At 36.6% G+C, this 25,632-nt stretch overlaps 1 protein-coding gene across 9 annotated transcripts in view; it reads right to left on the bottom strand.

The window, feature by feature from the left end:
• LCOR (ligand dependent nuclear receptor corepressor) overlaps window positions 1-25,632 on the bottom strand; it is a 126,351-nt gene that overhangs the window by 7,178 nt on the left and 93,541 nt on the right. Inside the window, exon 8 of one of the 9 annotated variants that reach the window (XM_058543650.1) lies at window positions 16,940-23,705. The exons of the other annotated variants lie outside the window; for them this stretch is intronic. Coding sequence (XP_058399633.1) covers window positions 22,736-23,705 — 970 coding nt within the window. The 3' untranslated portion in view covers window positions 16,940-22,735. Of the gene's footprint in view, window positions 1-16,939; window positions 23,706-25,632 lie in introns of those variants that run through there. 9 annotated transcript variants of the gene reach the window in all.

Raw genomic sequence — 25,632 nt, 5'->3', positions numbered from 1 at the left:
TCTCAACTATTTCCATAAGTTAGCCAGTACAACTCTTAGAGTTTAACCTGGATAGTGGGGATGGTGGGAAAGGATGATACAAGCTTCAAGACAGGCTAAAGGCAATTTCTGCTTAGACAGCCAAGTGTTTTCAGAGCTGCTTTGTGTTTCTGGATGTGTGTTTTACTAAGCCCAGGCAGTGGGAGTGCTCCAATTTTCCAGAGTTTTATACAACTTCTCAATCTCTCTCTCGCTGGATTGTAATTCCTCAGGAGACTATTATCTGACTTTTTATGTTGTGGCAGAGCACTAAGAGCAGCTTAATAAATGTGTGTTGAACAGATGTTGTTTGATAATGTCTTCCAGCTAATTCTTCTTTTCTTTAATCTTTGACTTTATCTCCTAGTCATGAGGTGCCTTTATAGGCAAGCTAACCGCAGATAGCCTACGTCAGCCTCCTGCTTTCCTACCCTCCTCTGGCCTCTCAAGCAGTGTGGTTTTAGTGGCAAGAGCACAGATTGTGGAATAGGAAAACCTATATTCTACTTCCAGCTCTGACATTTACTATCTACAGGATCTTAGGCAAATTACTTAACCTCTCTGAACCTTCGTTTCCTCATTTGTAAGTTGGAACTGAATATCAATATTTCAAAGGATTGTTGTGAGATATTAGATAACATACATAAAGCACAAAGCACAAAAGAGCAGGTGCTCAATTTTAGTTTCTCTGTTCCTGACTCAGGGAAAATTTTAAGACCAAGTGGTGAATAAAGTTGCTGAAACATATCTAAATACAAAACAAAATAAAACCAAGAAACTACTAGTCAAATCTGTTATTTAAACTGCTTTATGAGAGAAAGGTTACACTGTGTTTTTATTTTCACAACTAGCAAGAAAGCAGTTTTATTCAGTGGTGCCACAGGTATCTGAAAGGGCCTACATTAGACTATGGATTAGAAAGACTAGAAATGTCTTAGAAAATGCCTATCTCAAACTTGAAACTGATCATTGAATTATGAATAAACCAAGAAAAAAGATTATTACAGAAGTATCGTAACAGGTGCATGGGGATGGTAAACTTTAAAGTACATGCAGGCAATGGGGCCAAAACCTAACAAAGGGAAGAAAAGACCAAAAGGAACTAGAAAAAAACTCATTGAGCAGTATACTAATGATATGTATATTTTTCTGTCTGTATATAGTGTCCTTCAGTAAAAAGTTTTAAAAAAGTAACATCTGGAAGGTCAACAGGAAGAAGCTCCCCCTGCTGTGTGAGGATGGCCAATATTATCTCCTTCCTTCAGAACAGGGGAGACACCAGTGACTCCCTTGGGTTAGTTATGGTTAAGTCATTTCCAACTCTTGGACTCAACGAGATGTACACGGGAGCTTAACAAAGTCCTCATGCAGCTGCAGACTTTGGTGCTCATGGAGAAGTCAGAAGGCCCCAGTTGAAGGACCCCTCCAGGAGGTACCTTGTGGCTATGTCTATCAGGTGGGACCAACAGCATAACATGTGTTATAGGAAGTATTACCGTGAGACTAGTCTGCCCCTTAGTTGTGTGACCTTGGCCAAAACACTTAACCATTTTGGGTCTTAGTTGAGCACCTGTCCCATCTACCCTTAGGATTGCTGCAAAGGAAAACCTACAAAGTTTATACCAATATCAGTTACTGTTATTGTCAGCCAATCACATAAAACATGCTTCAATAAAAATAATGCAGAGCTCAGGAATGTGCATTGAGCTTTCTTACAACCTAAAAAACTGAATTTTCTTGATAATTAAAGGTAACCCTTCAAGTACCAAACATTTTAAAATTTTAAAATATTTTTGATGTAAGTCTTTTAAGAATTATATTCTCTTCTGAACACAATTTATTCTTTTCTAATGACTCAGGGTCATTACCATGTGCACCACTATTGAAGTTTGGCTATTAATTTTACTGTACTGAACTGAAATATATTGGTAGTTTTGAGGGCTACTCAATTAAGTAAATTTGACTGCCTAAACACAAAAAAGTTACTGTGGCAGTCAGCATTTTATTAAAATCTTTCTTCTTATTGGCTTCCAAATAGCAGCTGTGTTTAGGAGTCCCACGTTTATGTTTAGTAGAGTACTTCTGCTCACTAGCTGAGACACTGTATCTCAAGTGCTAGACTGGTACCTTAAGTAAAGAAATAGGCTCTGAATGAAGGCCTGAGGAATAGTTTTAGGAGTAAATTACATGGGTTTTCTAACAACTTCAACGGCTGAGAGGCCTTTATTCCTCAGTTTTTGGTTCTTAGATGTGTTGCTGATGTTTCTGAGATAGGTGACTATAAATAAGTGGGATATTACTGCCTTTTCAATGCATCAAAGAATGGAGTCTAAGTACATTTTAGCAATACATAAAAAAGGCTGACAAAGGTCTATGAGAAAGATTAAGAAATATCATGGCATCTTATCGTAGAAAAAACTGAAGAGATAAGTGGTTCTTCTCAACTCAAGAAGTGCAATCATCATCCAAGTCTGTGAAAATCATCTGGACTGCTTCACGCTTGTGGCTGTGCTCTGGAAGCAGGCTTTAGTGTTTGGGATGAACAATACACTGGGAGATTAATGAAATCAAGGCGTGTGTCTAACAAGAGGATAGAGTGCTCTGAAGGAAACCGAGGAAGTACTTTCTTCTAAAATGATGCTCACATAGAATAAAAAACTGAACAACAATTAATCCATAGGTGTTATCTAACTTCCTTTATGGTTGTAAGACTCGGATCTGCTGCTGTCCCACATGTTTCAAAAATTTAGTAGTGCTTTAATATTTTAATTACCCTCAACTAATGTAAGGTCTCCCAAGGGGCCATGCAACCAGCCCTAAAGCAGTGACTGTGGTAATATGGCTCAGCTAGTCCCTAAGGACAGAACAGACAACCACAGGTAGGTATGTATCTATTTCACAGCATCACGGAAGGGGAGGTGGTGTCTTCACAACTAAGGCATATTAAAGAAACATTATCAGTATCCGCTAAACCCTAACCTGGAACAATGCAGTACAGCATTCAGATGCTGAAAAACAGCATGAGAGAGGCAGACACAGGCTACAGCAACCTTAAGAGGCATTTACAGCAGTGGTTTGGGGAAGCTCAGGAGATGAAAAGATTAAAACTGCAAATGGCAACCTTGCCTGAGAGAAAGAGACACCAACAAAGGGTCATTTTTGTGTGTGTGTTCCTGGTAAAAAGGATCAGGAACAATGTACCGGTGAACCACAGGTCATCAGAGCAAGTGGAGGGTGCTCTCTATCAACTACATCCTTGGCCATCTCAAAACTATCTCCACCTGGAGTGAACCCTTTCCTGAAATCCTAAGCCCCAGTGGTTTGTAAAATTCATTGGCAATTACAAAGGGTCTTGCATATTTATCCTATAATTTCTATCTTTTACTGACTTAATTTGTCTCATCTTTGTCTTAGCTTTCAAAGCAGATGTAAACTACTTGAGTGGAAGTAAGGACCACAGTTCGATTTTCTGTTTTCTCTTAGCAAAAAAGAGAGGGAAAGGGAGCACCCAGGCTACTTCCTGGGTTTTCTTCCTGAGCAGGACTATTTACTGAGATAGGAACACAGGCAAAGAAGCTGGTGGCTGGTGGTTGTTGGGGTGTGTATGCGTCTGATGAGTTCTGTTCTGTATACGTTGAATTGAGGCGTTTATAAGACGCAGAATCTGAGATGTCTGGTAGGCAACTGGACACACACATAAGCTCACCAGTAGCTTCACTTGGATCTGGGAACCTTCACATTAATACTAAACTTTGTCCAGGTGTCATTAAATGGCCCTGTTATAAGAGCTAACTTTATAACTATAGTAATAAAATCACTTTTGACTATGCCTCTAAATTATCCAGCCTCCTACCTTGTTTGATTTTCTCTGGAAATTTTCTCAATAGGACCTAAGTTTAGATGAATTTTAATTTCATATCATTTGAATAATTTTTAAAATTAACTTCAACTTTCTGAAGTTTAATTCTATTACTATTTTTTCATGTTTAAAAAAAATGGGTGTTAGCCAGTTTTGCCTGAGTTTTAAACAGCTAGTCTTTACCTTTGCTTCTAGTTATTCAAGTTTTCCAACAGTCTTAGGCCTTTAATAGAGCTAAATACAGCATTTGTCCTGACTTAGAATACTCTCAGGCAGGGATCAGGGATACCAGAGAGGGGCCAGTTCTGTCCTGCAGACCATTCACTCACCTCGACCTAAGGGGAAGCACTGTTTCAGTTCAGTGATTCTAGTCGGTATCACAATACGTCCTTCACATCTGAGTGTATAAGATCTTTACAAGCACAATAATTCATCAGATTTTGAAAAGGCTTGTTTGATTTCCTGTTTCTTCCACTCAACAACAGGTCTCTCTGTGATGGGTAAGTGAATGATTTACCAATCAGAAATACTTCACCACCACCACTAAAGAGGAGTAAGAGTCTAGGGACTGGTAACTGGGAGGAAGGGCTGTAGAAGAGGGAAACTTGACTTCCAGCTATCTGGATTAGTTTTGAGTCTCTCTCCTTAGTGAGAAATGGCCTGCATGACCTTGACCATTTTGTTTTTCTATCCCCAATTCAATGCCTAATTCTTAAGGGTATGGTAAAAGGATAAGATAATATTCATAAAAACTTTGAAAGGCGCCATTTAAGAATAATGTGTTGTTTCACAACCTTATCTTTAATGATTTACTCAATGATGTTTTTCTAGATCAGAGGTTAGACACAGCTAAAGTTGCCTACTTTGTCAATACTGCAATACCTCAAGTCCCAAAGGAAAGCATTCCTGTGGTTAATATAAATGGTGGATGGTCAATGCTTATGTTATCTTAGGATAAAAGACAGATCAACTAGAGATGCGACAGAGCTGAGAAAACAATTTTAATAGTAGAATTTGGAATTGCTGGATTCAAGTAGTCCCTCCTATATCTGCTCTCTAACCACCAATAAAACTGCTTTGGCAAATACAACATCACAGATGACCAAAATATACTCTTCTTGACTGAAAAATGTGAATGATATTTGGATGGGAGCTAACCTTAGTAGCAGAGAAAGTAGTCCCAGGAAAACAGACAAGGAGAGAAAGCTAGAGACAACACTTTAGACAGAGTAGACCAAATTAAGAGTTGTAAATTAATTTGGCTGGATTCTTTTCTTTAAATACAAGAAAACACGAAAATGCATCGTCAGCCCCCCTTCAAGGCAATAAGAGTTGTGGTTTTTTGGCCAGATAATAATCTCAAATTATGTTCCCTAATTCCTTACTTCTGGTCCTTTAAGCACAGAAAACATTAAGTATATATTCAAGCGCCTGGGTAAGTCTGCTGAAAAGTCCTTGTTCTACACTGGGAAACGCATCTACCCTTGGCTATTTCACATCCGTGTTATCTTCCAAACCTGGATACAGAAATTTCCAAGGTCTATGACAAAATTGTGTGTGTGTGTGTGTATAGAAGGTGGGCATGGGGTGTGGAGAGAGTTTTTCACTCTCTGAAAAGCCATATATAGTTTGTACCTCCAAACTACTGAACAACCAAGTTTTCTTTCCATGGAATTGAACTAGGAGAAACAGTAAAAGGCTAGGTCAAGGTGACACAGAAAAGTGAGAAATAAAATTCATGAGATCACAGAACAGAAGGTGACCTCTTAAAATCAGGCTGTTTAATACCTGATTTCCAGGTGGTTGAAATCCAAAGGATCTAAATTTGGATTTAGATAGAATTTAGATGAATTTAGATAGAAAAAGCAATTCTCAAAATTGGGGTTAAGGAAAATTATCACTCTCCACAGATCAGAATCATGGGGGATGGTGTGTGTGGAGTCAAATTCAGGATGCATCTGTATCTCTTCACCCTATAAGAGCCCAGCCTCAGTGAGCCATTATTGCTAACGGCAACACGGGATCTTGTTCAGATGTGGAATGGAAAAATAGTTAAGTACTGATCTAAAGCAAAATCCACACAATCCCTTTGTAATAGCTCTCTAAGTTTACTGTGTTCTTAACCAAGTTCACTAAAGGCAGAGCAGAATAAAGGTTCAAAAAATTATGAATTAATAAACTAAAATGGCAGAAAGGAGAGGTACTTCAGAGGAAGTTTACTGGGCATGAAGCTGTAGTTTGCTAGCTTTTCTGTATCTCAGGGCTTAATATCCCTGATAAAAGGCTACTATTCAGAGTAGATCTAAATATGACAGAAGCACTTCAAGGCCTGTATATTGTATCTCCTATTTCTCTTCAATTTAACCAAACTATCAAATTTACTAAATTACAATGAAAATACAATTATCATGTTCGCTCTTGAACGTATTTTCACCCTATAGGCAAACGTACCCGGGAAGCTAAAATATAATCAGAAAGTTACTTGGTGAGTAGGAAGTCAACGCAAGGGGTCACTAAGCACAACAATCCAGTGCCTCCACCTCCTCTCTAGGTCATGGGCTCACAAAACAGATACTTCTGTCAAAAACCAAAAAAGTTTTGGGGCCGGCCCGGTGGCGCAAGCGGTTAAGTGCGCGCGCTCCGCTGCGGCGGCCCGGGGTTCGCTGGTTCGGATCCCGGGCGCGCACCGACGCACTGCTTGGTAAGTCATGCTGTGGCGGCGTCCCATATAAAGTGGAGGAAGATGGGCACAGATGTTAGCCCAGGGCCATCTTCCTCAGCAAAAAAAAAGAGGAGGATTGGCGGATGTTAGCTCAGGGCTGATCTCCTCACAAAAAAAAAAAAAAAAAAAAAAAAAAAAAAAAAAAAAAACCAAAAAAGTTTTGTTTTTTCCCACCAAACTGATTTTTGTTTCTATCATCCCAGGTAAGACTATGCATGCAAGATCAAATACATCACATTTGGTGTTAATTAACTTAAAGAAAAGGAGGGAGGGTTCAGAGGCTATGAAAGACATGGGATTTTAGACTGGATGGAATAGATTAAGAATGTCTGCCATTAGCCTCACTGAGTTAGTGAAACCAGATTGAAGAAAGATCTGGATGTTAAAGGCATAACTGATATTTTTGAAGGTCAGGATTACATGAGAGCTCATGACATGCCAGTGAGACTGGCCTTTTTTTTGTTTTTGTGTTTGTCAATCAGGGGATTAAAATTTATGTTGTTCTGTGGGGGAAACTGCCCTTTAATTCCCAATTTAAATGACGAGGACAATGACGGGCTAAAAAAATACCACTGCTTAAGCAGAATACAGAGATGCTCATTCCCCAAGTGAGAGAAAATGCACCATATCATGATGCTCTTTTAAAGGACTGTGAGGGGAAAGAAACATTTGTCAAGGCCCAACAGAGGCCAAGGACTGTGCATGGTTTCCGTGGAGTGGGATTGAAAGGAGTCAGAATCCAGACAGGACTTCCACTACAATGGGAATGCATTTCTTTTGTAATAATAACGATAACAATAAACTCAAACAAAACCCCACATCACCACCTTGCAGGGCAGTGTACGCAGAGGGGTGATCTAAAGGAGGCATGGGGAACTGACACAGGTAAACAAAAGGACACTGAATAGTTCACATGACAGATCCCAACAACACAGTTTTTTCCCCTCTAGAAATAAAGTGATAACGTTTTTGACAAATATTTCTAGTTTCTTTTTGGGTGAAAAGAAGCGAGAAACTAGCAGATTATATATCTAAATAAGCAGCTATTTGATACTGTCCTATGTTTTTTGTGATTTTTATGGGATCCTCTATATCCTAACTTCTCTCATGTTCTCGAGGTTCTTAATTTCCATTCTTGAAACCACATAAATCTTTGGTATAATCCTTAAAAGTGGCAAATAAATCACTTAAAATTGGCACAATGATGGCAGTCCTAAGTACTAATTGTAATTAAAGGACTTATACCACTTTGTAAAATGTAAAACATTAAAAAAGATTTCTGTGGAAACTTATACAAGATTTAACGTTATTTCTCACTTGTTCACCTCATAAATGTCAGAGGAGGTATCTATATTTAAAAATTTAAATATAGGGATAAATGAAGTATTTTTATATCTACCATTCTCTCTGGGGTGCTCTTGCAATTAAAAGTCCTTTATAACCACGCCCCATTCCACCTCTCTCTGGAAACACTCAAGGCTACTGTTGGAGAAGTACTGGAGTGGGGTCAACTAAGCAGGATTATCTGTACATTCAAGTTTTTACTCAGGAATACTGGAAAACAACACGTAACTAAATGTATACACACATGCACACTCATACACACACATATACTCAATTTAGGCATTTATTCTACCTCAATCCTTATCCCTAGGTTCCATCACTTCTCCCATTTCCAATACACTATCAAGTTCAACTACACTGACTCAACTTCTCTTGGAAAATACAATATTCTAAGCTCCCTGCCACTAGTTTCCACCCATTTTAGAATTTGCTTCACATTATCCAGAACTGTCATCTTCCTAAAGCCCAAATCTGATCTTGTCACTTGTTTTATTCCACTGCTCACACTCCATCTTTCTCAGCAGGGGGTCATGTTAGACATCTCTTCTCCCTGGGGCAAGTGTTAGATATTTCTCACTCTATTCTCAAGGTTTCTATCTTTTATTAAATAGCTCTTATGCTGCATGGTAACAGTTGACACGGTTATCTCCTCCACTGGACTGTGATCCTTCTCTAGGTCCAGGACTTTGTCTTTTTGAACTTGGTAGCTTCACTACCTAAAACTTGGAGTTCAGCTCATCTCATCTCAGGCGTAAGTAAGTGATGAATAAACTAACCAAATAAATTACTATCTAGTGAAAATAATTTTCCTAAGACATTTTTTCAAGGGAATTGAAAAGGGCAGAAGAAACATTTTGACATAATCAGAAGGGAAAAGAATAAGCTTTCAATGAAAATGAGTTCAAATCAACAAGGGAGGGAAACAGAGAAAGGAATTTTGAAGGTCAGACAGTAGCAGTATAGGCTACTAACTATAAGCACACAGGAGGTTGCTAGTATGCTCTTCAAGGTACCAGAATAACTGGGATGAAAAGTTATGGTTTACATATTGGTTTTCCAAAGCCATTAGAGTTTCTGACCGCAACCCAGAACAAGAAGCACTTTTTACAAAGTGACCCAGTACACCCAGTACATATACCACAATTTGTATGTGTATGACGACACGCAAATTTCAATGAAATAGTCTTTATCCTTACTGTATGCTATGTACTCTGATTCTCTTTTTCTTTTTAAAATGGTGGTTAGGACCCACTAACTTGATCTTACAACTGATTAATAGGTCACAACTGGTTGATGCAGTTTGAAAAACTGGTCCACACAGACTCACCAATTCCTATCATCTCATAAGAATCTGCTATCCTGGTTATTTTTTTTTTTTTTTTTTTTTTTTTGTGAGGAGATCAGCCCTGTGCTAACACCCGCCAATCCTCCTCTTTTTTTTTTTTTTTTTTGCTGAGGAAGACGGCCCTGGGCTAACATCTGTGCCCATCTTCCTCCACTTTATATGGGACGCCGCCACAGCATGGCTTGCCAAGCAGTGCGTCGGTGCGCGCCCGGGATCCGAACCAGCGAACCCCGGGCCGCCGCAGCGGAGCGCGCGCACTTAACCGCTTGCGCCACCGGGCCGGCCCCCTGGTTATTTTCTTTTTAATCCATCTCTCTAGCTAAAGTTACACCGACACATTTTCCTAGCAAAAATGTCTCAAGTCAATTTAACAGACACTGGAATGAACACCTCTAAACCATGCTAGCTATGATCTATCTGTTTGAAATGAGCAGAACTCCCATCTGATAAGAGTGTTAACTAAAATCACATTCAATATGCAGAGGATTCCCCCAATTCTTTCATTGGAAAACTAAAGGTCTGATGATTAAACACATATGCATGCACACATCCCCACACTTAGTTCTTACATTTTGTTATTTAAACTCCACCACCAAGTAAAAAGAAAAATCTACAAAGCATGTAAAATTTCAACCTTGAATATATAAAAATCTCATATACAATGGAAATGCAAAAAAATCTACATAAATTTATAATATTTAATCTTAAACATCTTCTAATTTCCCAACTTTTACCCTTAGTCTTTGAAAAGAAATGAAGAATGATTAACAATTTGATAATGTTCCCCTGTAACAGGACCAAGAAATGCAGAAAAGCAGCATTCCAGGTTTCAGTCGTAGTTCCAACATTTTTATGTCTGACTGAAGAGTTAAAACAAGACTGGCTGCCCAGTGTCCCAGTCTAATATAAATTCATCCGTCTCAATTTCAAAGTTCTAATCAATATAAACAGCTTCCTCCACAACTTTTCATGTGATTTTCTCTCTCTCTCTAACCCTAACACTAAATTAACTCCTGCCAGGTGCTTTCACTCCTAGCTTTCACTCACTGAGCACTTGTAAAGAGCCTGGACACAGTGCTAAGTATTTTACATACAGAATCTCATTTAAGCCTCAGAGTAGATCTCTGAGGTGGGTAGTATAAACCCCCTTTTATGGATAAGAAAACTGAGGCTCATAAAGGTTCAATAACTTGCTCAAGATCACGTACTAGGAAAGTAGAAGGGTGGGGTAAAGACAGGCCCGTCAAATTCTGTCTTTTAAACTTGGATAGTCTCTCCTCTCCTTTCTATGCCTTACCTACTCTTCAAGATTCACCTCTTCCAACACTGAGTCAACAAGGCTGACTTCTGTTTAACAATGCAGTTTTATATCCTTCAAACATAATTTCTTTACTGGTAATTTCATAATATAGATTTAATTCTCTTCCTAAAAAGCAATGTAAGTTCATTCAAGAGTGAAACTAAATTAATAGTTGAAATTTAATTAGTTAAAAGTGAATCTAAAAGAAAATTAGTAGTAGATAAAACCCCTCATTCTAATTCTAGGTTTAGTCAAGAATGCCAAAGTGGTATAGAGATAAGCCCAATGTATAGAGATAAGCCCAATGGTTTGGAATCACGAGTATCAAGGGCAACTTATTACGTGAGGAGGGCAAGTCCCTTAAAACTCCTCCACGTTCCTTTTTCTGTTTCATTTAAAAAACGAAAGGGGCTGGCCCGGTGGCATAGTGCTTAAGTTCGCACACTGCACTTCGGCAGCCTGGGGTTTGCAGGTTCAGATCCTGGGCATGGACCCATGCACCGCTTATCAAGCCATGCCGTAGCAGGCGTCTCACATATCAAGTAGAGGAAGAGGGGCACGGATGTTAGCCCAGGGCCAATCTTCCTCAGCAAAAAGAGGAGTATTGGCAATAGATATTAGCTCAGGGCTAGTCTTCCTTACCAAACAGAGAAAAAAAAAGATTAGAATGGGAGCAAGAGTGTTTAATCAACGGGTTAATCAAAACTTCTTATGGTCACAACGATGTGAATATACTTAACACTACTGACTGTACACTTAAAAATGGTTAAGATGGTAAATTTAATCTTATGTGTCTTTTGCACAATTAGAAAAGATGTGCTGTATAAATGAACTCTAAAAATTCCCCTCCCCAAAAAAGGAAAAAAAAACCCAAACCAAACAACTTCCTGTGTCACATTTTGAAAATATGTAACACATTCAAGCCTCACACTCTTAAATAGTCACATGCTGCACAGCAGCATTTGATCAACAACGAACTGCATATACAACACTGGTCCCATAAGAGTAGAACTATATAGCCTAGATGTGTAGTAGGCTATACCATCTAGGTTTGTGTAAGTACACTCTATGACGTTTGCATAACGATGAAATCGCCTAACGATGCATTTCTCAGAACATAGCCCCATCATTAAGCCACGCATGACTGTAAACTGCTTCAGTGGATCTAGTGTAGGTCCCAAGCATCTGTATTCTTAAAAAAGGTTGTTTCTGACTGAGACTGATTATATCCAATGATCCCCAGAACTCTCTGCGCTCTAACACTCATGGTAGAAATAGCCTGCACACAACAGAAATAGAAATTATGAATAATATACCTTAAAATTAATCAGAATAAAAAGTAACTGCTCAAGCTAAGTTTTGCAAAAGTATCATCACATTCATATAGCTCCTAATAAAAACTTAACAAAATGGACCTTGTTTTAAATAAAAGGCATCTAAAATGACATTCAGATCTAATTTTTCCTTTAGGAAATGCTGCAATGCACAGTTGAGACTTAAGGTTTGTAAGCATTATCCAATAAAGGGTTGCTACTGTATTTCTCAATGTTCGAACAGATATAATTACTGTATTTGTTTCACATTTAATATAAAATTGCATTTTTAATAGACTCAGAGTTGCAATAAGGTGTAAAAAGCATTCAGGTCAATATTCTCACTTTACAGATGGAAAAACAAATGATCTTTCTAGTATTCCAAGTTGAAAGAAACAAAGTACCAAATAATTCCTTATCACTCCATACTGCTGATCAAATAAAGTTGGCAAGAGCACAATTAACACTTTAAAATTACTAGTCAAGAAACAGTATTCTTACGTGCCTATAAAAAGCTCCAGACTCCAGAAGAATTAATACTTATGAATTCTGATATATTTTTACTTACTTTCCAAGTTGAACTCCAACAAAATCATGGATTAAACTATTACTTATATACTGATCAATCTTTTTAAATAATATTTTGTTTGGGAACATTTCTTTTCCACTAACCTCTGAAAACAAGCCTGTGTACTCCAGTTGTAAATGCAGTTTGATACTCACACTACCATTTCCCCCCAAAACAACAAAAACTTATAAGCTTGAGTATGATGAATAAAATTGTGTTAAAATGCAGATAACGATCAAGTGGACACTCTGAATACAAGAACAGTTATCTACTATGTGACTTAATAAATAATTTCTATTAAAAAAAAGAAAAGGATTTTTCACTCACTTCAGCTACAAAATCTAATATCATATGACTTGGATATGTTTTTACATTTGAATACAAGTGTCTGGGGAGGAAACTCACAGTCCTGGGGGAAAAAATAACTCCACAATTCAGGAAATGGCAGAAAGCTATACCATTTTCCAATTTTTCCACTCCATTTCCCCGATTCTTACACCTTGATAAGACATAAGGGTCCCTGAATTAATTCCAAAGTATCAGCAGAATCAGCGAAGAAAATTCTGGATTAGGAGAAATAAGTCCTTTTTAAAAATAAGCTCACAACAATTGAAGAGATAATATCAACTGGATCACTAAAATAAATTCATTTATGAGTTGCTAGATTGTAATCCTACTACACTGATCTGGCCACCAGTTTAGAATGGATAATGACAAGAAACAAGTAGCTATAGCTTTGAAATTTACAAAGAAAGAATAATTAGGTTTCCAGAAAAATATTCTACAAACATGCAGCATAACTGATTAAGGGGAACAAGTGAACCAATGAACAAGCCTGTAGTACCAACAAAAATTTCCAACACTATAAACATTGAACCAAAAGCAGGAATAGTTAGACAGCCAAAGACATAAGACAAAAAATATTAACTGAAAGATAATGTAGAGCAACTACCAACAATACATCATTTTTAAATATCAAAGGCCATTACAAATGATCAGAAATCACTTCAAGCAGCCTGCATTAATTACACATATCTCATGAGCTTGAAAAGGCAGCTTTCTAAAATATTTTGATCTCATTTCTAATCTTTACTACTATAATCCAGCTGTTCCCCTAACCACTTTACAACAGAGATCACTTTATAATACAAAACTTCTTCATACACTTAGTTCCTAAAAACCACAATATAAATGTTGAGCAACATATATGTTGTTCTTTATTTGTCCTGGTAAAAGAAAACACCCGCATCCTCCCAAGAACCAGAACTACTATAATAATCTTAGGCGACTGACAGTGTTGCTTTTATACTTATGCCTCAAGAAAAGAGCAAACAAAAATTAGTAAATCATTATTCTTTTTAGCAAGCAATCCCAGCATAAAGTTTTACTCTAAGAAAACTATGAAAAACGAAGTCCAGCAAGCAGGTATTATAAACATATCATTATATCTTGTTTAGCAGAAAATACTTTTTTTAAGTGAATAATCTAATGAAGAAAACGGAGGTAGAGGAGTATCAAATTACTAAAGGCACAGAGCTACAGGGCAGTATTGCATCCAAACACGGAAGCACAATTTTGAAGCAGCAACTTTTAGTTATCTAAGAGACTTCATCTGGAAAGAATTTATCATAAAAAATTACCAACTTTGATTACCATGTGCATTTACAGTACACTTCAAAATCTTACCCCTTTTGTGGATTTTTAAAAGAATTAAAATCTTAAGAAGTAGAAACCAAGCTTTTAAAACAGTTTTTCACAACAAAATTTATTAGAAGAATAGTGGTTTTGAAAAGTCTAGCATCCAGTGAGAACTACCATACACAACATTACAGCTGGGAATGTTTCTCCAAAATGTCATGGTCAAATAATACAATGGAACCGTTAAATCTTACACATGCACGAAAGAACTAGCGCTTTTGACATACAATGCAAAAAAAAAGGGGACCACATGGATTAAAGTTTTAAGTACTCATCACATACATTAAGACACAGCTTATTTTAGTCCAGTCAAAAATCAGAACTGTATTAAAAAATTTAATGTAGTGCAATCAAACCAAAAAACTTAATTTGTGATCATAAGTGCTCTACTACATAAACATTGATCATAGCAAGGAACAAAAAGTTCGAATCACACAGTACAAAAAAAATCTGTAAATAAATATAAACTACAGTACAAGAGAAATATTAAATTATACAATTCCATCAAACTGTAAACAGTATATTGAAATGAGGTCCATAAGAGTAAAGGGGGTTCCTGTTTTGTTGCATGACACTTGAATTTCTAGAAATCTGAAAGATGCCATATTCCATATCTTCAAAGGCTATGGGTTTTATATATGGAGAATTCCTTTTAGTTGTAAGATACCAAATATTAAAGCAGAGGAATAATCTATTTTGTTAACCACAGACAGTACTGCAGAAAACAAAAGGAGTTTTAAAGAATAAAGACCTCTAGTAGACAAGTCTTAACATTAAAGATGCAAAGGGCTAAAACACTAGAATTAGAACTTCACATCATAAGAAACTTGTCACTGAGGACTTCAAGGCTACAAAATATACTGATAAAATCGTCTGCTGACATGCAGGCCTAGACCTCTGCTAATTTTTTGACATTTACATACTCATGTTACACCACCAACTTTGGCAGAATCACTACTAATAAACTCAGAGCACTCCTGGCCCAATGGTTCCATCACAGTGGCCAGTGCACAGAATTCTCTAAAGACATTGCATAAACTAGAATGTAGAGGTCAGACACCCAAGGACCAGTGCTTGAATTTAGTAGTAGTACGGTGAAGAAGCAAGAGCCACATTGAGGAGGAACTGCATCTGTTATAGTTTACAGAGGCAGCAAGGAATGTCATTTAATTGTGCTGGCTTTTAGTGGCATTTAAAAATATATAGTGTGTGTGCGCGCGTTTTGCATGTGCTGGCTATACATTTACGCACATTTTGTTTTTTTAAATACACTGTTAACAGGAACCCCCATATTATCTGCTCAGTAGTAATAACTGAATATATAGAATGCCACTATAAGAGTGTGAGGCACCGTGTGCTGGAGAGTTATATGCAGCTTTAAAATCTGTTTGGCTGAGTTATACCTGGATACCTGAACTGAGTTTTTAAGTTGACATTCATCAAGGATGTGCTACCAGCACGTTGAAATAAAAGCAAAACAGAAAAATACAAGTCACTGTTAGGTTTAAGAATAGCATCAAAGTACCTGAATTGAGTGAGAATAGTGTGTAAACTGTCCCTGAGGGTTTTTAAACAGTGTGTACAAGTCGGATTCCTAAGAACAATTAGATTTATTTAGCAGTGTGGACTGATAAACTACCAATGTCTGACAGTTTAAAGTGGAGGTTATAAAGAATTATATGCAAACACTCCAAATGTATAGTTTATACATTTCTTCTCAAAGCAGCAACAAGCTGCTGTAAAGTATACATCCCACCAGAACAAGCAACATATGGGAGTCAGATAAAGGTTTCTATCTTAGTCTGGTTTTCTGACAGCACAGCATATCAATATCCATGACTATATCTTTCCTAGATCAGAATGTAACTAATTTCGACTAGCAATATAGGATTAGATTTTTAATCAAACACTTTGCTATTACATACTAAAATTCCTTAAACTTACTAATGCTGGTATACTAACCTAGTTAATTAACCCCCCCCTCATTTTAGAAATATACCCTTCCACAACTTAAAAACATTAAGATCCATTTTCAGTCCTCTGATGTAAAAAGCATGTCAGTGAATTAATATTAAAAATTTACACAGTAAAAAGGCTTGAATTTCAGCCAAAGATTCTAAACACTGCTCATTCCCTGAAGACTTAAAGGGAGAGAGAATCCCTACCCATTTTCCTAGTGATTCATTTTTCTAAAATGGTCTGACACAACTTTTCATTTTGGGGAATTTTCCCCTCACCTCCTCTCAAATTCCAAATTCTTAAGCCTGAAATGCTTAACGAAATGGGGAAAATGAGGAAATCACTTGGAATTGCTTGAAAGGTACAAAATGTTATTGTCTTTTTTTAATAAGACAAGAATTATTTATATTAATGTGATCTGACCCCATATTATGTAATATGTTTTATAATTTTAAATAATCACCCTAAAACTTACAGTACCTAAGACTCTGAAGATAAATTAAGACTTTAGTGTTGTAACAGAAAAAGTGCTGAATTATCCCTTTTCTAGTACTTTAAACATTTCGGACAAGTGCTTTCCTAGTGACAGTGAAGTTTAATATTTACCCTTCCACCAAGCAGGAAAAAAAAGTCACCTGGATGAAAGAAAAGACTTGTAGGAGTGTAGCACCGGGTATTTACCAAATAATAGATGTTGTTTCACCATTCTGAGGGGGTGAACATACTCTAGATTGAAATTCTATTTGGCTATTGAATGTTAAAAATCCCTGCTCTACTGTGTCAGTGTCCTGTGTCCAACCCCACACCCCCCTCCCCCAGTCCCCTTACACACTATCCACTGAGAATCTAATCTCTAAAGAGATTATTTTAAAATTTATGTTTTCAGGACATACCTGAGAAAGGGTGCAATTATGCAGAACAAGGAACCCAAGACTGCACTAATACTGGTTACAGGTTCATAAATTCTTTTCCAAGACAAATCTAAAAAGTCTAAGAGGTATGGATCTTCAAATATGTCTTACTGCTTTAGATTTTTTTGGTATGTGTGTAGGGTCATTTCCAGTGTTGAAAAGATCATCTTGAGCCTGTTCAATGACAGTTCAAGATGGCGTAAAGAGTTCATTTCCATATTCAAACAATAAAGATGTATAATTATGATTATATTTGCTACATCCAATAAATCTATGATTAACTAAAAGTGCTTGCTTTTCGGCTTTTATTGATACAGCTCTAAATGAACCGGAAACCTTAAAATTACCCCCCAAACAGTTGCAGAATTAACTCATGTTTTATTTTTTTGACCAGTCAACATTAATTAGCCTTGATTCTCATTTTCAATCTAAAAGATTTTTCTCACTATCAAATAAAGATGGCCCAACTTTAACCACGTTATCTATCCTGTGACTCATTTTTAGTATAGTAGGACAGAATTTTTAGCCTTTTCTCAAGTCTACATACTTTCCCCATACTACTTCCCACTTCTCTCCCCAATCTTCTTCATAACACTTAGGGCACACAGCTACAGGGCTAACGTCTGCTTCTTTAAAAGACAACTGTGAGTTTATCTGGGAATAAGAGACAGAGGATATGCAAAGAATTTCCTCTATTTTCCCTTCAGTCACCATGTTCACAAATCCTACTCAAGTCTCAGGGACAGAATGAATCCAGAAAAACTAAGAAGACTTTGGAGGTCTGCATTCTTTGCACCACAATTACACTTGTTTCCTTTTCAGCAGAGTTTGAAAGCAATCAGATCTTTAAAAAAATTCCTATATAACTTAATAGTCTCCTAACTGCGCTGTTTGGCTAAAGCCGTTAAGTTTTTAATAATACTGGCCTGACCATAGTATTAATGAAGATCTAATTATAATGGAAAGGTAGCAAGGAAAACAATCTTTGATATCTTCATGAAAGTAAAAATTTATAACTTCAATGTCTCCTATAATGTCTCCCATAAAAGATTAAGCGGAGCAATTCAGTATATTGCCATATTCTATCACCAATGACAGCAACCTGAATATATAGATAAGGGTGGTTCATATGAAAACAACCTCTGGCATTTAGTTAAAGAAATAAAATTACAAAAGCAAAAATCTGTGGTTTCAAAATTAAATCTACAGGGATAACAGCTCTTAAAGAAAATGACACTGAACTGTCATATGTCTGCTGTAACTACTCAAGATAATTTCAGGTTCTGACATTGGGTTGACTCATTTATTTGTTTTATAAAAATAATTAACTGAATCCAAGCTTCACTATCATGGATCAGATTATGGGTCAATGAAACGTAAGAGAATCACAAACGGTTAGAACCAGGCCTCGCACCATGTGCTTACTTGGGACAGGGGGAGAACACACAGACAGCTCACTAGCAGCTCAAAGGTTGCTGCGTACTGCCTAATGACAGAAGGTAGTTATGATATGGGCCTTTGCAGGTAGTCATTTTTAGCCTAATTTAGAGTTCTCTCCAGAAAATTGGGAACTAAACTTCTCATTGTGCCTTATTGTTTTACTATCTGATGCCATATAGCTCAGGTAAAATGTTGGGGAATGGAAATGCCAATTGGTTGAGGTAATGGTTTATATAAGATAACTAGAGTTCTAAAAGCACTTCAATATTGTAAAGTAAAAGTGTACCAAATAAAGCTAATACACACTTCACACTTGTTGAGCTTGCTCACCAGAACTGAACAGTAATTAACTTCACATAAGGACCCCTATTATCACACAAAGCCTTACTCATATTCATGATCTGCTGCAGCAAAGGTTTATCAAGCAACATCTAAACCTCGGAATAACAACAAACTTAATATTAAAAACTATTATACACAAATATAAATTATTTTTCCTGAAAGAGAGACCTTGTCCTTCACGGTATTTGGGGAACAGAAAAAGTGTATAGCTCATCACAAACATAGTTCAGAGTCACTTGTAAGCCTAATGAACAAAGTAATATAATACATTACATTGTTGTCAAGCTTGATGACTCTCCTGTCTCAAAAATGAGAAAGCTAATGATAAAAATACCAACTAGATATCCTTCCACAGAATTATTGTGTTCTTGACTTTTATAGTGCCATAGCTTATCTACTCTATAATATCAATGTTTTCTCATAAAAAATGAAAGAATTGACTTTAAATACATTATCTCCTAACATTAGTTAGGAGACTAATATCATATAGTTTGAGTAATGTCATCATCTGCCTACTGGAAAATGCAAGGAGAAAGGCTTTTGTGACAAAGACAGTTGTGAACTATACTTTCCCATACCACAAAAATGGTCAACTGTTGTTCAGGCCATGCAAAACTCTGAGTAGCAGAAATTAAGCATGCGAATAGACCAATCTCTGTTACACATTTATGAGGACGTCCCCAAACTAGAATATCTACACTGAAAGTGCCAATACAGAATAGTGGCAAATCAAGAGAGAAATCAAATATTAAGGGATCACTGCGGCACCAAAACTGACAGCCAGCCATGTGATGAGCCACCTCCGAGAAATACATGGTATAATGGAACTCTGAACACAAAATTGAACATTAAAAGTGCACCTGAATATTACAAACTAACTTTACAAAACCTACAATAAGGTAAAATATATATCTTTTGAAATATTCAGCAGCTTTCTGTATTTTTTTAAATTTTTTTTTTTTTGAGAGGCTCATGAAATTTAAAAGGGACCACTATCTAATTTCAACCATGCTTCACAAAACAATAATGGCTATTTTATATTGCAGTTACCAATGTAATGCAATTAGTGCTTTAAAATAATCTACACTCAAAAAAGGTAAAACGAGAGAGAGAGAGACCGACCGACCTTTGGAGGAAATATGCTTATTCAAAAGCTTCTTGGAAAAGAAAATTTACCTGAATATCAAGTCATGACTGATCTCAAGTGTAATGTTTAAAAGCTTCACAGACATGAATATTACAATCTTCAGGTCTCAGGACTTTTAATCTGAGAAAAGTTTAGAGTTTGGTTTGTTTTTTAAATTCACTTTCTAACCAAAACAAATAACAGAAGTACTCAAATTTTCACTATTTACAACTCTCAGCCTACAATCTGAAATGACACAATACAAGTTCTCTTATTTAAACTGCAGCATTAAAGGGTAGGCACACCATTCTTCTGCTGCTCGATTGTCATCCACTGAAACACACATAGAAAATATTTATGTTAGTAAAATGATCACTCCATGTACACTACAATGACAAAATTTACATAACTCAACTCATACATCACTTTATAGACTACCACATAGGATTAAACCTCTCTGAATAGTAAAACTCTACAAAAGCTGGACTTTTAGGGCCAGATTTTTAAATGGGCCTTTAAATGATGCCTTTCTGAGAGGGGATAAAAGCAAGCACAAATTAATTGCTCAAAGGACGTTTTTGCAGTAATCTTGGGCCACTTAATACCCCAAATATCATGCAAAAAGGTACCATGACTGCAATTAATTGTGTGTGACAAATTACTGAGTGTGGAACAAAGGAGGCATTCCTTCATAAGCTTAGCCTTTTGCTTTCAGCAAACTTTCTACAACTTCCTTCAACTGCAGATGAAAACCATACATTTCATAAAGTATTTTTACTGCAACTTCCAGCTAGGCTAGAAAATATTGCAGAATCATATACTCTGAACCCAAACTGTTTTTTCTGTCGAGAAGACTAGAAAGCTAAGAGGAAACAGGCTCAGTCAGCCACTGATTACACTGCTACACAAAATAACCAAACCAAAAGAGGAACCCAAGCCCAGGCTAGGTCAAGAATGAGCAGTGCATGTATTTTAATAACAGCAATGGTGTGCCTAACCTTTGAACACATAGGTTGCTGAGGGAAAAGTATCCTTAGCCTAATTAACTGCTCCAAAGTTTTCAGGCAAGAATGAATATATGCCTTGGGAATATCTGGACCTACTTCTCTTCAAACTGTTAACCATCAGCCTCGATTTAACTAACACTCCAAGTTTGATTTTATTTTATACAAAAACTCCAATGATGTTTTTGGTTTGTTTTTGGTTAAGCATTTAGAAGGGCGTGACCACCTTTCTCAGCAGATTAGAATATACAGGGTGTATGTGGTGTGGATTTTGTTTTGCACAAACAGTAATTTTAATTTGGTCACAATGCAAAATTAAATTTCATGGGCTTTATTCTTGCAAAAAAGTGTAGAAAATAAACGTTCCAAACTTAATTACTATAATTTTAAAAACCCATCTCAAAAAAAAGCTTAGATATTCTTCAAGGAGCGTTTGTACAAACATGAGCTGAAACGTCCTGAACTGTGTGCTAAACAACCATAAAAATCAGAAAAAGTGAAGAAGGGGATATTATGTAGGATGCCAAAAAAAGAAAAAAAAATTTCAAAGCTACACATTAAATAAAAACTAAAAACCGACCCCTCCCTCCTCGTACTAGTATCTGGATTGGTTAAAAAAGAAACTCTGATGAGCTTGATTTCTGATTGAATTATTGTTAGAACTGAAATGCAACCTAAATCATACTAGGTTACCTTGAGGTGGTTTTTTTTTCTCTCACCACAAACATGGATCCTTCGTTCATGTGGATATTTGGGCAGACTACTGAGGCTGTAAAATCTAGATACCACTTTTGTAATATTATAATTACTTATACACATTTCTCCCATTCCCCAATAAACAGATCTTGAATATTTTAAACTAGTGGTATTCAGTCATTAATTAGCACATGATCAAATCTGTAAAAGGATTTAAGAATACAAAGAAACTTAGTTTGCTAAAATGAGGCATCCTCTATTGTTTTATGTAATGTACCCTGACCGCTCCTGAGTTAAGAACGGAGCTCGTCCTCCATGAGATAAGGCTACATCCTCACATGTTGGTGAGACCAAATTCTACCCTTAGAAAATCCCAAATGAAATTACAGCAAAGGTAGTGTTACAAAGTAATTAACCGAAACATTTCTGAAGGTAGTGTGTGCACATTTTCCACCTCCTTCCCCTCTGGGTGAGCACTAAATAGACTGCTAATTTGTTAAGCAAATTTAATAGTGAGAAGAAAATCATAGAATGTAAGTTGACCCAAATAATTATTTATCACTGAATAACCAAATTTCTTAAAGGTTCATTGTTCTTAAGAGTTTTTTCTTTAGTTTAATCCTTCATTTAGTTTAATCGTAGAAGAAAAAACATGAATAATTTTATAAGATGGCTTTCCAATTTGTAATGATAAAGCTCCCAGTATGACAGAGGTGGTTTCTAAAAGGGGGCCTTTTTTTTTAATAAATAAAGGCAAATATAACTTAAGAAAAAAAAGAAAGAAAGAAAAGCATGCAGGCTCTACAGGCAAGGAGTCCACTTCCATGTATCTGTTCTCTGTGAGGTAACTCAATTCTCTTTTGTAGAGAAACATGCAAAAGGCCAAACAATATCCCGAGCCATACTGCACATGAAAATTTTAAAATATGCAACATTCAGAATGCACCTTTCACCTCTGTACACACAAGTCAATGCAAAATATGCAAAGAAACAAGTGTCACAGTAAGTGAAGTTAGGTGCAAGCAATGATAGTTGAACAATGCAGTAGTGCTCACCCAGTTTGTACAGTAATTGGCACTCTATAGTATTCCTAATCGTTTTTTGATTCATTTGCACTTTGTGCTGCCTCTCCCTGGGGATCTAATTCAATCTTTACAGAAACATCTGGCCCCTCCGACCTCATTAATTTCATCTTTTTCTTTGGAGGGTTTTTCAAAGTGCCCAGCCTCTCTTTTACTTTGTACTCCAGTGTACTGTGGGGAATCCCATAAATACTCTGAGCTTTGGAAACACTCATTTTTCCACTCATAACCACTGAGATTGCTTCCTCCAGTATCTCACTGTTGTACTGTCTGTAACGCCCTCTTTTCTTCCGAGGCTGCTTGGAGCCAGGGTCTCCTTCTTGATCCGATGTGGGATATGGCTGTCCAGAGGTAGACTGCTCAGCATCTGAGCCCCAAGAATCGGGTCCAGCATCTAACGTGCTTTTCCTATTTTGTTTTGGAAGAATAGCCCTTAATTTTTTACTAAGCGCGCTCTCCGTTTGTGAACCCATTACCAAAGAGCTATAGCTGTACTGATCACCAGTGCGAGACTCCCAAGAAAGATCCATTCCTCGAACTTGTGGTATCTTTAAATCTACAGGAGATGAATGGCTCGCATCCTTTTTTCCATCTTGTTTTGCTTGAAGTGCCATTTTTGGAAAGGCAGAGTTTTCTGCAAGAAAAGGAAGGTCACTGATGTTGCTGAGTGCACCATTTCCCCTGAACTTCATACGACTGAGGTTGAACTCATAATGTGGTTTTGCCCAAGAGGCTTCCCTGGATAATATTAAGTGTTGTCCATGATTCTGTAATCCAGATGGTCCAAGGCTGGCAGCTGTGGACAATTGGTTTCTGCTCAGTAGTTCTTCACTAATCTGCAGGGATCGAGCCAATGGAACTTTGAGTGATGTGGAGTGTCCAAAACCTTCCCTGGTTCCATCCTGTAAGCTTCTTGGAGGTACCCCATCACCACTCCGAAGTCCGTCCGGGCGGTACTGGCTGGGTCTCCCAGGTCGCCTAATTGGATGGAAGGAAACTGATGTGAGCAGGACTTGCACAGGTAGGGAGGGGTGGGTGAGGGGACCACTCCTTTATTAGAAGGCCTTGCTTGGGTAACATCACTTTGTGTTATTTATTTATTTTTCTCTAAAATTAAAAAAAAAAATAGTCTCAGCAGTTAGTTTTAAAACTTGTTCACAAAAAAAGAAAAGAAAAAAAGAAAAAAAAACCAGGAGCTTTTTGGGCAAAGAAAAATTAAACCTGTCAGCTGGTCTCTGGTTGGGTTCACAAATTTTCGGAGAAAAAGTTTCGCGCAACTGTCTGAAAATAGCACCTTAATTATTAATTACAAAGTAATCATCAAGTCTCCATAGTTCTACACAGAATTGTGTTACCAACGTGACGTTACCACTAAACAAGTACAGTAATAAAAGAGTAAGCCAAATTATTTATTGTAATGCAACATATTCAACATTCATGACAACCAGCTATAAAACTGGAAACATTTACATTGGTGGAACCCATAGATAATCGATCATTTATCCCACAAACAAGTTGATGTTCATTATCAAAAATCAAACAATTCCAAATAACATTTCTTTCTCGCTTGGGAAAAAAAAAATATGGCTACTAGCCCCAAGGGGGAAAAAACCCCAAACCAAAATACCCATCATGTTATAACTTACCACACTTCTTCCTTTTAAAATACTATTACTTGCAGATATATGAGTACCACTGATTCTCCATTTGAAATAATCCAAGCTTTAAAGAAACTTCCCTTTATTTTCCCCAAAACTTTGTTTCTTAAATTCTACTCAAAGTAATTATTGTCAGAGATACATACACAACTTTGAAGCAGTTTCCTTTAGTTAAAAAATGTCTTCAAATACCAAACATCAGTTTTGAAATTTTAAGTGGATAGCTTTCAAATAATGTTTAAAAAGTCAACTACTTATACAAAGTTAATTCATAAGGTTTTCATTTTCACAATAGAGAAAGATTATCAATGATAAAACTGGCAACTGGTAAAGCATGCCCAAGGAGAGCAATTACATTAACTAGGCACAAAAGTGGAACTCTGCAGAAATAATGATAAACCAGCTATGTTCTCCAAAAGTCTACGGGGACTCTGTGCTGTTATCAGTAAATAACATAATAAGGATAACAATGAATATTCAACTAAAAGATGGGCGGTACTGTCGGTGCTTTGGTCTTCCAGAAAACAATAACACATAGAAAACTCTTTCCATTCATAAGGATAAACACAGCAACTTCAACCATATAATACATGGACCTGGTGGCCAAATTTAAAGTGAATCTTAAGCAAGGGATTCATTTATGCAAACCGCACTTAAGCTTCTCCTACATGTGTCCTTAATTACACAACTCAAGTTTTTGATATATAAATGGGACCCAATGATTTGGGACCATGATCACTTATATCTAGCATAAACTATAGTGAAAAGAAGGGCTTAAGAAAAAAAGATTAGTAAATTATGCAAAATGGATTAAATTAATAAGTTATTTTTAGATTGAATAAAGGAGGAAAGAAAAAGGAAAATGATGGAGTTTTAGAGAAAATAAAGGGAGCATTTTAGAAGTCAGTAAAGGAATCCTTCAATTTGAAGGTAATTAAAAGTTGAAAAAGGTTAGTCCATTTAGTTTCTATTTATTCCTTTAATATCTAAACAACTTCCCCATGTTGATATTTTAAAAGTTAAATAAACCTAAATATTAACTAACTTACCAAAGTTATTTTTCATACCTAGATGAAGATTTTTGGTCACACGCCAGTTTTATGGAAATGCCTTCCCAATTTGGCATCTAAATACCCTCATTAATATCTGACTTTTCTAAATGGTTACTACGTACACATAGAGGGAGAATTAGACAATTCTTACACTATAAAATTAGGTGGTCGGAAAATTCACTTTAGTCTGCTAAG

This window comes from Diceros bicornis, chromosome 6 (assembly GCF_020826845.1).
Source record: "Diceros bicornis minor isolate mBicDic1 chromosome 6, mDicBic1.mat.cur, whole genome shotgun sequence".
In the NCBI taxonomy this organism is placed as follows: domain Eukaryota; kingdom Metazoa; phylum Chordata; class Mammalia; order Perissodactyla; family Rhinocerotidae; genus Diceros; species Diceros bicornis.
Note: the sequence above shows the minus strand (reverse complement) of the source record. Positions and strands in the feature narration are given on the sequence as shown.